Source organism: Mustelus asterias, chromosome 17 (genome assembly GCF_964213995.1).
Source record: "Mustelus asterias chromosome 17, sMusAst1.hap1.1, whole genome shotgun sequence".
Taxonomy (NCBI): Eukaryota; Metazoa; Chordata; class Chondrichthyes; order Carcharhiniformes; family Triakidae; genus Mustelus; species Mustelus asterias.
Window position 1 is genome coordinate 24974370 of NC_135817.1, and position 16458 is coordinate 24990827.

The window sequence follows — 16458 nt, forward strand, 5'->3', positions numbered from 1 at the left end:
GGAAGAACATGTCCCAGCAGACAATGCAGTACATTACGGCCTGTTTTAACGTTCTCACGGTGTTGCATTCTATTGCTGACCCAGCAGAATGCAAACATTCAGCCTTCTTTCAATCTAGGTTAGTCACTTAGCAAGAAACAGTCAGCAAACGACAAAGACAACTTAGCATAACTTGGTCACAAGCAGTCCAAGTGAAGAGAGGCCTTCTGGTGGGACATTGCCTACTGGTGATGGACAGCTTCGTGCCGTATAATTTTGTACGTAATCCAGTAAAAGATGTTAAAAATGAGGAATGCTAGAGGGAAGGCAGCACGGGATATCATATCAATCCTTTTTGCCCTGTCGACGAACTTCTTTCGGATGGCTTCGGCATCCTTGGGCTGTGGCGGCGGAGGATTTGGAGCTACTGTTTTGACAGCTGTTCCATCCTTGACTTGAAGGCAATGACCCATCCCATAGCCACTGAAGTTAAAGCGACTCTCCCGAACCAGTTCTTCATCCTGTGAGAGAAATGGGACGACAGAACAGAGCAGCTCAGAATACAGTACAAGCAAATCTGACAAGGTGACAACCCGCTTTAGATACCGTCACATCATCTGTACCCTGAGGAAGTTATCTCGGCAAACCATCTAATTGTATTTTTGTCTTTTATTGCGGAGAGTATTTAACCTCAATCTTGAAGTTGTTTTGAGAAACTGAAGTTTCATGTTACATTCTGGGATCAACATTTTTAGATCTTAAAGCATTTCCCTCCTGTTAAAGGATCTGTCTTTGTGCTGGACATTGGGGTGTGAGTAATTCTGTTACCAGCTTAGAATACTGCAACTTGATATCAGTCCTGAAGGCAGCATCTGACATAGTTCCATTAAAGTTCTGAACAGACTGAACATTTTGCTTAGATAGATAATTAAATAAAAGCACCATTTGGTTTACTACAGAGTCTCTCAGAATAGATTAGGCCCAATTTGAACACCAGGCCTGCATTGGTCTAACATGCCCCAATTGGGGCCAACATGACATGCGCAGGGACAATGGCTTTTAATATTACTGAGAGATAGAGGGCTAAAGAAGTTGCTAAATTCTTTGTATAGTTTACAGATGCAAAACACTGTAGATGCTGCAATCTGAGATATAAACAGAAAACTCCACATTGAGTCTGGAAGGTTGTGAAGTCCCCAATCGAAAAATGAGCTTTTTTTAATTGTTACATGGGATGAGGATGTCGCTGGCTGGGCCGGCATTTATTGTCCATCCCTAATTGCCCTTGAACTGACTGGCTTGCCAAAGGGCATTTCAGAGGGTATTTCAGAGTCAACTACATTGCTGTGGGTCTGGAGTCACATGTAGGCCAGACCAGGTAAGGACAGCAGATTTCCTTCCCTAAAGGACATTAGTGAACCAGATGGGTTTTTACAACAATTGACAATGGTTTCATGGTCATCATTAGACTTTTAATTCCAGACTTCTATTGAATTCAAATTCCACCATCTGCAGTGATGGAATTCTAACCCAGGTTCCCAGAGCATTACCCTGGGTCCCTGGGTTACTAGAATAATACCATTATGGTGACAATACCATTATGTCACTGCCTCCCCTGTGCTGATCCTTGAGCTTACAATGAGCTAATCTGGAAATGCCTAAAAGGCCAAAGACAGAGAAAGTAGAGTGGGAGTGGGATGAAGAATTAAAACAGTAAGCCACTGGAAGTTCAGGGCCATACTTGTGGATCAGCGGTGTTCAGCAGAGTAATTATCCAGTCTGCATTTGATCACCCCAGTGTAGAGGAGATCATGAGCAGCAAATACAGTACACTAAATTTAAAGAAGTGTAATACGTCACTGTTACACCTGTAAAGATGGTTGAAGTCAAATTTTTAAAGAAGCCAATTTGAGTGAAATTGTTTTGAGTGAGGTGATGTGGGCTGATTCCATGGAACCTTACCACAACATTAGTCAACATCTTGGAGATGAATAGAATTTTGTTAAATTCACTGTTTCAATATCTGGAAAGTACCAGAATCTAAAGGAATGATTCAATCTCACTCTGCCATTTGAGCAAAGCAATTTTGTTGTCTACATGAGGATTTTCTGCATTAGAAACAAGGGCCCAATCCTTCCAATTGGAGTCAGAATCCCCTGTGTCCAACACTAATCAGACTGAAAACTACCCACTTACTCGCATCAGTTGAAGAGGCTCTGACTTCTGATCCATAATACAGAAGAACTCAGGAATCCTCAAAGACAGCAGTGAAGAAAATCTGTGCAGAAGCCATGCCCCCTTTCTACGGCACTGGCTGCCATATTGTGGTAAGTGTTTGAGGATCCCCAAGCTTCTCACTCTATTAGTGGATGAAAGTGTGAGTGGATGGGTGAATATGTTGGTGTGTAAATGGGTAAAGGCTTGAGGTAAGTGGGTAGGGTAGCAATGGGGGAGGGTGGTGACTGGGTAAGGTGATAGCTGTGTAGGGTGGAAGGTGAGTGAGATGGTAGGGTGGCGTGTGGGTGAGGTGGATAGGTGGCTAAAAGTGAGTCGTGAGGTAGTTGGGTTGGGTTGAGAGGGGTTGTCAGTTTGGGGGCTAGTTAGGTTGAGTTGGGAGAGTACAAGGTGGAATCGGATGGTGGGGCTCACCAGGTCAGGTTGGGGGTAGTTGGGGTGGGTTGGGGGGATCCATGTGATAGTGGCTAGCCATGTCAGCTCAGATCAGAGGGATTTGGGAGGGCTGAGCTAAGTCGGAGTTTCAGGGGAGGACATCGGGGGTGGGGTACGAGGGGAGAAGTCAGTCGAGTAGTTGGAGATCAGAGAGGGGTGGAGGAAGCATCTGTTGTACAGTTATCTAAGGGTTAGACTCGAAATTTTCTGTCTAGCATTTCCTGGGTAATTCTCCAGGTAAGTAAATTGGAATCATCCAAAGTCTTTGGCTCTAACTCAAGGTCAGAGAACTTTTCCGAAGGGTCATGGGAAACAAGGGAATTGTCCATTGGAAATTCGAACTTCCCAGGCAATTCCCACAGAGTCAGTACTTTGGGACTTGAGGAATCCCATATTCCATCTTTGAGGATGCTTCCAGTCTCTGTCTATGAGAATATTTTAGGAATTCAGCAACTTTCTTGGCATTTAGCAATGAATTTCATTTCAACAGTTATCCTATTTTGCCATAATGGTTTAACATACAGACTCAGTAATAAGAAATGGGATGGACAAGTGGGGTTCTCAGAAGCTATCTTGGCCCAGAGCTTCCATCTCTGGGAGATCGTACCACAGAAGTACCCCAGAAGATGTGCTGGGAGAGCCCCCTGAAAGTCCCCACACAAGTCCTGGAATTTCCCGGAAGTTTAAACATCTGATGGGCAAATGTCCTGCACTAGGAGCATCACTGATTTAAATCAGAGACTTTGGATGGTTCCATCTCTCTTCGCAAAATAGTAACCCAGGAAATGTTAGAAGGATTAAAATCCCTTGACTACCCCGACCCCCCCCCCCAACCATGCTTCCCTACCACCCCCAGCCTCTGACCACAAGACACCACACCGAGCACCCACATTCCCCCAACTAACTCCCCACCCATCTGACTATGCCTCAACACCCCAACTACCCCCACTGACTACCTCCCTCACTCCCCTGACAATGTACCCAATTACCCACATCCCAGACTACCCTCCCGACCTGCCATCTAACATCCAAACCCCAACTATCCCCCCCAACACTCACCTGACTGCCCTCAACCCCTTGAGCACGTGACTGCACCCCAACCCCCTATCTTCTCCACGTCCTGATCTCGTGACCTCGCTCCCCTTGACAACCCAACCTCCCTCTCTCAACCACCATCCCCTCCAATCTCTCACCCACTTACAGCACAGTGGCTAGCACTGCTGCCTCACAGCGCCAGGGATCCGGGTTCAATTCCCGGCTTGGGTCATGTCTATGCGGAGTTTGCACGTTTTCCCCGTGTCTGCATGGGTTGCCTCCAGGTACTCTGGTTTCCTCCCACAGTCCAAAAGATATGCTGGTTAGGTGCATTGGCCATGATAAATTCTCCCTCACTGTACCTGAACAGGCACCAGAGTGACGACTCAGGGATTTTCACAGTGACTTCATTGCAACGTTAATGTAAGTCTATTTGTGACACTAATAAATAAACTTAAACTTAAACCCTTACCCTTCCCCTGGCTGGTATCTTTAAATCTACCAGGTTTTTGACAGCTAGTGCTGAAAAAAAGGGGTCATGGCTTCATTTCCCCCGATGCTGCTGCCCTGCACAGAAAGGAGTCTGGGCCTGCTGCACAGCACATTTTTCACCTGACCCAGGAGGAAGATTGGGTGAGAAATGTGCAGCTCCAGGTCTGACGAAGCAGCCAGGAACAGAATGGCAATCCAATGGTGATTGCTGCTTCATGCAAGTTCTGGCTCATTAATTCTTTGACGCTTAGGATAATTGTGTTTTGTAAGAGGACCATTAAAGCTATAAAAAAAAAGAGTCAATCGTTTGGCTGAAAAATCAAAGAAATGGCCAGTCTGAACACTGCAACTCATTTTGAGCGGGGACCAACAATCCTGAGACTCTTGATGTTCGAGTTACGAAATAAGTGTAAATGATACATCTCGTCAGGGTGGCACAGTGGTTAGCACTGCTGCCTCACAGCGCCAGGGACCCTTGTTCAATTCTGGACTCGGGTCACTGTCTGTGTGGAGTTTGCACATTCTCCCCGTGTCTGCGTGGGTTTCCTTCGGGTGCTCCGGTTTCCTCCCAAAGATGTGCAGGTTAGGTTGATTGCCATGCCAAATTGACCCTAGTATCAGTGGGAGTAGCAGGATAAATATGTCATGTTATGGGAATAGGGCCTGGTTGGAATTGTGGTCAGTACAGACTCGATGGGCCGAATGGCCTCCTTCTGCACTGTAGAGATTCTATGATACTGCATTCAAACCAATCAAAATAATATTTATTAGTTGCATTAAAATAAACCAAGATTTCAAAATACCAAAACATCTCTAGTGAAAACGATTGCATTGAGTGCGGGGCTGAGCATATTTAGTAACTCAGTTTGAGTTTTCTCCATGATAACAATATTGCACTGAAATGACTGCCCAAGGATATTACGATAATCTCCTTTAACAGTTCAACCCCTGCATCATCTACACAGCAGGGTATTCCAATTAGCTGAGTAAGTAGTCATATCCAAATAAAGTAAGCTTCTGTGGGTTAACATCTTGCATACCAGGCGACTATTCAAAAGTTATAATGAGCCAGTAATTGTTTTTTTTCCAGAGAGGAGATACTCGGTATACACAATAGATTTGTAATTTGGTTTGCACACTAATAAAGAACTCATAAAATCCTTACAATGCACTGAAGGTGGGAAATATACTGTAAATGATCTGCTGAGAATTATACGCTAAATTCCAATTTGAATCCACAGCTTAATAACAGCAGGTGTTGTAGGAGGAGGAATCCTTGCCATCTGGAGAATACAATTCCAAACAAGTAATTTCGCAACCATTGATTTGCTCACGCTATTCAGAGTCTGTTAGAAGCAGTGGCGCAAATGTAACAATGGCTTATTGATTCACACAGTTGAAGTCTGGACTTGTTCAAGGCATTTGGGCGGGAGGGGGGATAATGCTCTGCTTTCAAATATACATATCATTTTCACAGAGAAGCAAAAATGTACTCGACTGCAAAATCTCAGCCAGCTTCACAGCTTGCTCTGTTGGTGGTGATCTCTGGCTGCATGGGCACTATAGTAGATACAAGCATCACTGCAGAAAGGGAATGGTCACCCACCAGAAAATTTCTGCTGGTTTGCCCCAAGGCTACAACAAAACCATATTCGCCGAAGCAAACTATAGTATGAAAACAGCTTGCATTTACATTTTAATCAGATCAATCAGACAAAACAATGACAAGCAGCTATGTCTCTCCTGGCGTGTGGTGCCCAGAATAGGATGCAGTACTCCAGTTGAGACAGAACTGTTTTATATTCGCAGCACAGAAGGAAGCCATTCAGCCCATTGAGGTTGTGCTGGTTCTTTCAAAGAGCAATCTAGTTACTTCCGCTCTCCTGCTCTTTCCTCATATCCTTCAAATCTTGTCTCCTTTAAGATTTCATCTGATTCCCTTTGGAAGGCTATTATTGAATCTGCATCCTCTACCCTATTAGCCATGCATTTCAAATCCAAACAGTCCACTGTGGAAAAAAAGCTCTTCCCTATGCTATCTCTTTGGAAAATCACTTTAAATCTGTTTCCCCTCATCATCACCACCTTCATTGGTAACAGTTTCTCTTTATTTACTCAATTTGAACCTTTCATGATTTTAAACATCGCTATCAAATCAGCTCTTATCCACCTCCACTCTAAGAAGAACAACCCCAACTTTTGTAGTGTATGCATGTAACTGGAATCCCTCATCTCTAGAACATACCAGTAAATCACATCTGTAACCTTTCCGAAGCCTTCACGTCCTTCCTGAAGTGCAATGCCCAGAATTGGTTACAAATCTCCATCAGATACTGAATTAATGGTTTAGATCGAGTATAAATTTCTTATTTTTGTATGCCTCTATTTATAAAGTCTGAAGTTCCAAATGCTTTATCAACATCTTTTATCAATCTGTCCCGCCAACTTCAAAGATTTCTGCATAATAAGAACATAAGAACATAAGAAATAGGAGCAGGAGTAGGCCATCTAGCCCCTCGAGCCTGCCCTGCCATTCAATAAGATCATAATTACACCCAGGTCTCTCTGTTCTTGCATCACCTTTAAAATTGTGCTATTTAGTATGCTTGGTATCTCATTCTTCCTCACAAAATACATCACCAGGCACTCATGTGCTGAATTCATTTGCTATGTTTCCTCAGTTTCTGGCATTCTGCTTATGCCTTTGGAAGTCTGTTACCGTCTTCCTTACTATTTGCTACACTTCCAATTTTGTATCATCTGCAAGTTCCAAAATTGTGCCCTGCAACCCCAAGTCCAACTCATTAAAATATATCAAAAACAATAGTAGACTTAGTACTAAACTGTGGGAAATATCCCTATACCCACCTCCAGGCCAATATAGCCATTCACTACTGCTTTCCTAAGCTAATTTTGCATCTATGCTGAAACTGCCACTTTTGTCCCAAGGGCTTCAATTTTCTAACAAGTCTGATATGTGGCACTTTAACAAATGCCTTTTTGAAGTCCATATACAAAACATTAGCTCCACTGGCTTTATTTATCCTCTATGCTCCTCCTAAAAAAGCTCAATTAAGTTAGTTGATGTGTTTTGCCCTTAACAAACCCATGCTGGTTCTCGTCTATTAGTTTGCTTGTCCAAGTGGCTGTTAATTTTCTCTCAAATTATTCTTTCTTAAAGTTCCCCACAATTGATATTAAATTGATTGACCTGTAACTGTCACATTTAGCCAGGGTTTAACATTTGCAATCCTTCAGTCTATTGACTTTAGCCCAGGTTCTAAGGAGGATTGGAAGATTGGAGCCGGCATCCCCATAACTGCTACCCTTGCTTCCCTCTGTAACCTAGGATGTGTGAAAACCTGATTGGGTGGCTTACCTACTTTATGTGCTGCCAGCCTTTCAAATATTGTCCCTATCTACTGTCATCTTATCCAGTATCCAAACAATTTCCTCATTTAGCACAGCTTTGACAAAATTATTTTCCTTGGTAAACACCAATGCAAAGGCTCATTTAATACCTCAACATTGAATAATTTAATAACAATAGTTAGTCTTACTTCGGTGGTTGGTAAATTGATGGAAAGGGTCCTTAGGGATGGGATTTACGACCATTTAGAAAGATGCGGATTAATCCGAGATAGTCAGCACAGATTCGTGAAGGGCAAGTCGTGCCTCACAAATTTGATAGAATTTTTTGAGGAGGTAACTAAGTGTGTTGATGAAGGTAGGGCAGTTGATGTCATATACATGGATTTTAGTAAGGCGTTTGATAAGGTCCCCCATGGTCGGCTTATGATGAAAGTGAGGAGGTGTGGGATAGAGGGAAAGTTGGCCGATTGGATAGGCAACTGGCTGTCTGACCGAAGACAGAGGGTGGTGGTCGATGGAAAATTTTCGGATTGGAGGCAGGTTGCTAGCGGTGTGCCGCAGGGATCAGTGCTTGGTCCTCTGCTCTTTGTGATTTTTATTAATGACTTAGAGGAGGGGGCTGAAGGGTGGATCAGTAAATTTGCTGATGACACCAAGATTGGTGGAGTAGTGGATGAGGTGGAGGGCTGTTGTAGGCTGCAAAGAGACATAGATAGGATGCAAAGCTGGTCTGAAAAATGGCAAATGGAGTTTAACCCTGATAAATGTGAGGTGATTCATTTTGGTAGGACAAATTTAAATGTGGATTACAGGGTCAAAGGTAGGGTTCTGAAGACTGTGGAGGAACAGAGAGATCTTGGGGTCCATATCCACAGATCTCTAAAGGTTGCCACTCAAGTGGATAGAGCTGTGAAGAAGGCCTGTAGTGTGTTAGCTTTTATTAACAGGGGGTTGGAGTTTAAGAGCCGTGGGGTTATGCTGCAACTGTACAGGACCTTGGTGAGACCACATTTGGAATATTGTGTGCAGTTCTGGTCACCTCACTATAGGAAGGATGTGGAAGCGCTGGAAGGAGTGCAGAGGAGATTTACCAGGATGCTGCCTGGTTTGGAGGGTAGGTCATATGAGGAAAGGTTGAGGGAGCTAGGGCTATTCTCTCTGGAGCGGAGGAGGCTGAGGGGAGACTTAATAGAGGTGTATAAAATGATGAAGGGGATAGATAGAGTGAACGTTCAAAGACTATTTCCTCGGGTGGATGGAGCTATTACAAGGGGGCATAACTATAGGGTTCGTGGTGGGAGTTACAGGACGGATATCAGAGGTAGGTTCTTTACGCAGAGAGTGGTTGGGGTGTGGAATGGACTGCCTGCAGTGATAGTGGAGTCAGACACTTTAGAAACATTTAAGCGGTTATTGGATAGGCACATGGAGCACACCAGGATGATAGGGAGTGGGATAGCTTGATCTTGGTTTCAGATAAAGCTCGGCACAACATCGTGGGCCGAAGGGCCTGTTCTGTGCTGTACTGTTCTATGTTCTATGTTCTATGTTCTATAACAATCAACTACCTTCACCAATAGATTTCCATTTTGGTGCCATTGCTCCACTGACAATCCTTTTACTTTTAATGTGCCTAGAGAAGAAGTTCCTTTTTATTTTAGTTATTGTGATCTCCTTGCCTTTTTTAACTTTTTCCACTGAGGTTTGAATTGTTGATTTAAGATACTGCACTTTCAGAGATGTTGGCCGGAATTCTCCAGCCTCGCACGCTTCGCTACCGCTGCCAGCAAGAACAGAGAATTTGGTGCCCAGCCAAATCTCCATTCACAGCAGTGGGGCTAATGGATAATTCCAGCTGCGGGCTGGAGAATTCTGGCCATTATCTTTCAGGTGAGACATTGAGCCCTGTTCTCTCTGTCAACTCGAGGTAAGAACATCTTGCGATACAATTTTAAGAGCAGGCAAGTTCTCCTGGTGCCCTGGTCAAGTTTATCCCTCAGTCAATACCCTAAAGCTAATGATCTGGACATTCATTGCTGTACGTAGGACCTTACTGTGTGAAAATTGGCTGCCATGTTTCCAACATCACAGCAATGTCCATGCCTCACAAGTACTTCATTCACTATAAACACTTAGGGATAGGTACATAGGAGTAGGGGTAGGGCCATTCAGTCGCTCAAGCCATTCTGTCATTTAACTAGATCAAGGTTAATCTTTTACCTCAATGCCATCTTCCTGCACTATCCCCATATCCTTTGTTGCCATTGATATCTAGATATCTATTGACCACTGCTCTGAACATACTCAATGACTGAGCCTTCACAGCCCTCTAGGGTAGAAAATTCCAAAGGTTCACCATCCTCTGAATGAAGAAATTCCTCCTCATCTCAATCCAAAGTGGCCAGCCTCTTATTCTGCGATAGTGTACTCTGGTTCTAGACTCCCCACAGCCAGGGAAAACATCCTTCCATCATCTAACCTGTTGAGCCCTGTAAGAATATTGTACACTTCAATGAGACCACATTCTAAACTCTAAAAAATACAGGCCCAGAATCCTCAATCTCTTCTCAGAGGACAATCCCAGCATCTCAAAGATTAGTCTGGTGAACCTTTGTTGCAAATCCTCTATGACCAGTAAGTGTATCCTTCTTTAAGTAAGGAGACCAAAACTGCACACAATACTCCAAGAGTGGTCTCACTGAGATTCTATACAACTGCAGTAAGACTTCCTGCACACAAAGCCTCTTGCAATAAAAGCTAATGTACCTTTTGCATTCCTAATTCCTTGTTAGACCTGTATGTTAGCTTTCAGTGACTTATGAATAAGGACACCTAGGCCCTTTTGGACATCAACACTTCTCCAGTCTCTTCCCTTTTAAGAAATACTCTGAATTTCTGTTTTTTTCCGACCAAAGTGGATAAGGTCACATTTTTCCATGTTATATTCCATCTGCTGTGTTTTTGTCCACTCATTCAGCTGGTCTAAATCCTTTGCATCCTCCTCACAACTCTCATTCCCACCAAGTTTTGAGGCACCAGCAAACTTGGAAATATGACATTTGGTCCCCCACATCCAAATCATCAAAATACATTGGGAATAGTTGGGACCCAAGCACAGATCCTGCAGTAGACCACTAGCCACAGCCTGCCAATCTGAGAATGACCCTTATATTCCTACTCTCTGTTTTTTGACTGTAGGCCAATCCACAATCCATGCCAGTATATTACCCTCAATTCCATGAGCTCTAATTTTGCTTATTAGCCTCATGTGTGGAACCTTATCAAAAACCTTCTGAAAATCCAAATACATCACATCCACCGGTTCTCCCTTATCTATCCCATTACTAACATCTTCAAGAAATTCCAAAGGCTTGTCAAACATGATTTCCCTTTAATAAATCCATGTTGACTCTGCTCAATCCTAATATTATTTTCCAAGCACCCAGTTATCACATCCTTTATAATAGAATCTAATATTTTCCCTGCCATTGATGTCAGGATACTCTGAGCTTGCAGAAAAAAACTCAAGTTGGTGGTTTCCTGGTTACATGTTTGCCTATCATAAGGGGCAACTTTGAGCCCACTCTCTCCATGTGTGGGGTTGGTGGCACAGGCTCAAAATCCGGAGAGACTTGAAAAATGCGATTCCCACCAGCGAGCTTCCGATTTTCCAGCACCCTTGCTGATGGAGTAGCGTGAAACATGCCACGGGATCCAAGAAGGCTCATTTTAATACATTACCTTGTCATTAGTGAGCACTCTCTCCAGAAATTCCCCCCTCACTGGATATTCAGCGGGTGCCATTTACAACAGCTCTACATAAGCGTGAACCTGGTGCCTTCACTTCTGACAGGGATTTCGAAGGTGAGCACTCAGGCAGCCAGAACCCTCCATGGTGTGCACTGCTCAGGGGTTACTGGAGAGGATGCGGGGAGCACTGTTATGTTCAAATCGGGGTTTGGCGTGGGAATCCCAGAATCACCATCTTGGGGAGAGTGGTCACTTGCAGGCCTTACATTCCCTTCATATTGGGGGGCCCTTTGCTTTAAATGGGGTTGAAAGCTGGTATTCAAGCAGTGCTTCCTGTGTCCTCTTTCCTAGGTTCCTGTCCATATCGCAGCTGAGGGAGTGCACTTCCTCTGGGAGTCTCTAGATTTATCCTCAGGATCCACAGCTGAGGTTGAGGTGGCCTGCTGACTTCCACACCCTAAAATGAATCATCTATCTACCAGAGGCGCATTTCCAACACAGACACGTGATGATACTGTGCCTTTAAGAAATGTATTTATATGATTTTTCTTGTGAGGAGTACGTTTCAAATTCAACTCCATTTTACACAATGCCGCTTTGTCTGTATCAGGCAGCTCACATGCCGAGAATGCAGGCTAATGATTGATTTTAGCTGGGGATGAGTTTGTCTGAATTTGAGTTGATGCATATTTGTTTATTTTGGTTTCCCCAGGGTTTTGGAGTAGGATTTTGATTAGGTTGATTGACAGGGACAGAGTCCTGTGAATGGGTGGAGCTAAGCTTGCAGGAAAAACAGGCAGTTCTCTTTTATCTTTAAACATTCAGTTTCTGCCTGGTCCTGAAAGAAACAAAAGATTTCTTTGTCTCTCTCCCTCTCTGGAGGCTGCTGTTCTGGGCTGTCAGAAGACAGGTATCTCTCTGTCTTTCTCTCTCCAGAGTTGTTCACAAGGCTCTGGGACTGTTAGCAAGCCCAAGCACATTAGCCTATTTGGTGTTAACTGATTTTGAAGCGGAGTTTAAGTCTATAAGAGGAAAATTGCTTGAATTGGAACTATTAAAGATAGATTAGCAGTTAAGAATTGTATCTTGTCATGTTTAAGTATTATTCAACTGTAACATTTTAAGCTAATTAATTCATTATAGTTAAACTGTATTGTTAAATAAAGTTTGTTTTGATAAAGGCCTCCTAGTGTCTCAATAGAATCACACCTGGAGTTAAACACCCTATCCTCACGCTAATGCCAAAATATAAAAAAACTGCGAAGGTCTAGTCGGACTTCATAACGCACTTTGGAATTTCTGTTCTGGTACCCAAAACACAAATGTCTGTTAATTCAGTCACCAAAGCCATGGGTTATTTTAACAATTGCGCCTCCCACCATTATTCTTGTCCTATTTTGCATCAATTTCCAACTTTACTCTTTAATTTAAATAGATGATAGACAATGTAGAAAAGTCTAAATATAATGCCATTTTGTATTCTGCTATTCCTGCAAGCACTGCTCATTTAATTAACCTAAAGACTAATTTTCTACTTTCAGTTCTGCCTTCGAATATTCTCCAATATTAAGGGAAAACTGGCTCAGGTAATGGCGACAACAATTGCCTGCATTCATCTATCACCTTCAATGTAGAAGAATATCCTATTTCACAGAGGTGTAATCAGACAAAAATGAACTAAGGAGGAGATATTAGCTCCATCAGGCAGGTGTGTTTTAAGGAGGGGCGTAAAGAAAGAGTAGGAGGTGAGAACGTATAGGGAGAGAGATGGAGGCTTCAGACTTAAATGACTAAAGTTAGGAAGACACGGTTGCCTGAGGGGGGAAGCACATGAGACAAGATTTGGAGAGAGCCAGAGGAGTTCTGGAGGAGTTTTAGGACTGGAGAAGAATACTGAGGTAGAAGGGGTTAAAATCCAAGGATCAGAATTTTAAGTTGGAGGTGTTATGTTGGCAGAGCTTTGGTTGATGGTTGATGTGATGCTTTTGGTTGATGTTGGTGGATGGAAAATGGGAGGTTAGTCAAGGGAAACGTAGAATAATGCAAGAATGGAATGGTTGGCCTATTTGCAGCCGCAACATCACTTGCCACCATAGGTGTCTTGACTCCATTAAGCAGTGAATGAATCCAACTTGGGGAGTTGCGTTCCCTTCCTATCTGGAGGAGGATGCCTAGCATAATTAATTTCACAGTGCTATTTCTGAAAGCTAAGAGTCCTCCAAAGAAAGTATTGACATTGAAATGAGTTCCATTTAGTTACAGCACTTCCCTCTGTCACAGAGAGAATGAGAGAAAACAAACTTTCAGCCTATTAGTCTGGATTGACTAAGTTAGAACTCATATTACATAACTGCAAGGATATTGCCCAAAGACAATGCTTCACCAAAGCTCAGAAAACATTATTCATCATTTTAATTAGAGGTTTCTAGATATAAAAGACCTTCTATTTTGAGCTTCAACATGCATGAACTTTAAGTGGGATTGCTGATAAAAAAAATGTCAAAACGTTTCTTCTTGCCCTCATCAGAAGAGATTTGCAAAAATACCAAATTTCAAAGATTACAAATGCAATTTATACTGCATGACTCGAGGAAGCTGATTGATTGGTGAGTACACTCTGATTGGTAGAGGCATTGCCACGGAGAATGCACCAGGAACAGTTAACTGCCAAGCTTTATGGAGGAATAATGAGTTGCCTGTTGTTCCTTTTGAAATTTGGTATTCTTGCAAATCTGTCTTGATGAGCGAAAGACAAAAAAACCTCATCAGCATGTTTCGTTTTTCAGCAATACTTAGGTTCTACCCTGCTAGATGACTGATTAAGTGAGATGTTTTCTGAGAAAATGCTTTAGCATTGTGATCCCAAGAGGACTGACGTACTTACACAGTATGTGTGGAATTTCACAGAATATATGCACTTTACAGTACATTTTGTAAGGTTTAATCCAAAGACATATTAATCGAGATGATTTCAATTATAAAAGTCCCTAAAGGGCTCTCTTTGTGTTCCCTCAATTGATAGCCCTGCAGATGGTTCAAAAGAACATGTAAAGACATCAGAAGCCATTTTCATGCAGTCTTGTAATTTGCTCGAAAGAAAAAAAACTATACCAAATCTTTGAGAAATTACTAACTGCTGATAAAGTCCTCACAGAATTTCAGAAATTGAATGCTGCAATTTTCTTTCCATGCATACTCTAAAATTCCAACAATTAAAAGAACAATGATTCAAATTGAAGCTGAGGAAATATGAAATTGAACTGTTGTTGTGTGAAATTGCAGAGAAAAGTACGTTTTATGATGTATGAACATTTATATGGGACAGGCAGCTCTTTTGGAGAGTGGGTCTGGTTAAGATGCTCTTTTGGAGAGTGGGTCTGGTTAAGATGCTCTTTTGGAGAGTGGGTCTGGTTAAAATGCTCTTTTGGAGAGTGGGTCTGGTTAAGATGCTCTTTTGGAGAGTGGGCCTGGTTAAGATGTTCTTTTGGAGAGTGGGTCTGGTTAAGATGCTCTTTTGCAGAGTGGGTCTGGTTAAGATGCTCTTTTGGAGAGTGGGCCTGGTTAAGATGCTCTTTTGGAAAGTGGGCCTGGTTAAGATGCTCTTTTGGAGAGTGGGTTTGGTTAAGATGCTCTTTTGCAGAGTGGGTCTGGTTAAGATGCTCTTTTGGAGAGTGGGTCTGGTTAAGATGCTCTTTTGGAGAGTGGGTCTGGGTAAGATGCTCTTTTGGAGAGTGGGTCTGGTTAAGATGCTCTTTTGGAGAGTGGGTCTGGTTAAGATGCTCTTTTGGAGAGTGGGTCTGGGTAAGATGCTCTTTTGGAGAGTGGGTCTGGTTAAGGTGCTCTTTTGGAGAGTGGGCGTGGTTAAGATACTCTTTTGGAGAGTGGGTCTGGTTAAGATGCTTTTTTGGAGAGTGGGCCTGGTTAAGATGCTCTTTGGCAGAGTGGGCCTGGTTAAGATGTTCTTTTGGAGAGTGGGTCTGGGTAAGATGCTCTTTTGGAGAGTGGTGCTGGTTAAGATGCTCTTTTGGAGAGTCAGACTCGATGGGTCGAATGGCCTCCTTCAGCACTGTAGGGATTCTATGTATTCTAATCTTGAATACTCAACAAAATGTAACAAGGTCTGGACTCAGATAATAGACAGGTTTCCAAGGGCAGCTACAGTAAGGAGTTGGCTCAACTTGAAACACTTACTTTTCAATCGCCCTATTTATCTTTTCCCCAAGACTCAAGCAAACTGTTTCCAATTTGTGGCAATGGAGTGGAGTCACAGAGCAAGGAAGTGGAATCAATGTGTACTGATTTCAAAAGGAAGAGTGGCAGGAGAGCACATCTTTCTCAGGCTTTGCTTGCAGGCAATTCCCCTTGCTTCTGTGGCTTTGGGTGAAAAAGGACATCTCAGTCTTGCTAAAGTGAATCTGTATTGTACTGGGTCTGTACAGCAGAAGTGGATACGAATGGAACTGGTGCAGTCATGACAGATGTTAGCACGGGAAAGCGAGAACTGGAGCTGTATACATGTACAAGCTTTATTTACAGAGACACAAATTTAATCTCATGTGCCTCCAATCCAACAATTGCAGTTTCAGTCTGCTCCAATATTGAGCTCAAGTGAACCCCCAGTTAGTGCCTGCCACTTGAATACACTTCAATGCCCAATTAGTACATAATTAAGAATAGAGGCATCTGATAACAGATGATGAACTAATCCTTTGTTATCAAATTATTGTAGATTTTAAAAACAATATCAATTTCTGTTATGCTGCTGATAAAAGGAGCTAGCATTATTTTTTTTCATATAAAAGTTACTCACCTGGGGGGATCGTCCTCATTGTTCATCCATAGCGAAGCAAAGAGGAGTGATTTGTTGCAGGAGTCTGGGGTAAGACATCGACTTTTAACATTACTTTTTTTGCGGGCTTTATTTTTTAAAACTTTAAACTACAAACGGAAAGTAGCCGCGGGGTATTGTGGGAAGGGTGTAGGTTTTTTTTTTCAGCGCGGGAGGGTTAAGAGCAGGCCGCACTACCCAGCGGGTAGCGTCGTTAGCAGGCAGCGGAGTGAGCAGATAGCAGAGTGAGGGCTGAAGGGCTTTGGCTCAACGGGCTTAGGAGGACACGGGCGAGGCAGGGTAGGCTCATCCCGTAGTTTTACCAGTGTACT

General features: G+C 42.9%; 1 protein-coding gene across 4 annotated transcripts in view; it reads right to left on the bottom strand.

Annotated features, from left to right (window-relative positions):
• Positions 1-221: 221 nt before the first annotated feature.
• The window catches only part of glra2 (glycine receptor, alpha 2), a 231743-nt gene continuing 215506 nt past the window's right edge, over positions 222-16458 (bottom strand). For 3 of the 4 annotated variants that reach the window (XM_078231966.1, XM_078231965.1, XM_078231967.1), the window contains exon 9: positions 222-500. In XM_078231966.1, coding sequence (XP_078088092.1) covers positions 222-500 — 279 coding nt within the window. Of the gene's footprint in view, positions 501-13051; positions 13073-16458 lie in introns of all 4 variants that reach the window. The other variant, XM_078231968.1, reaches the window with a different exon arrangement.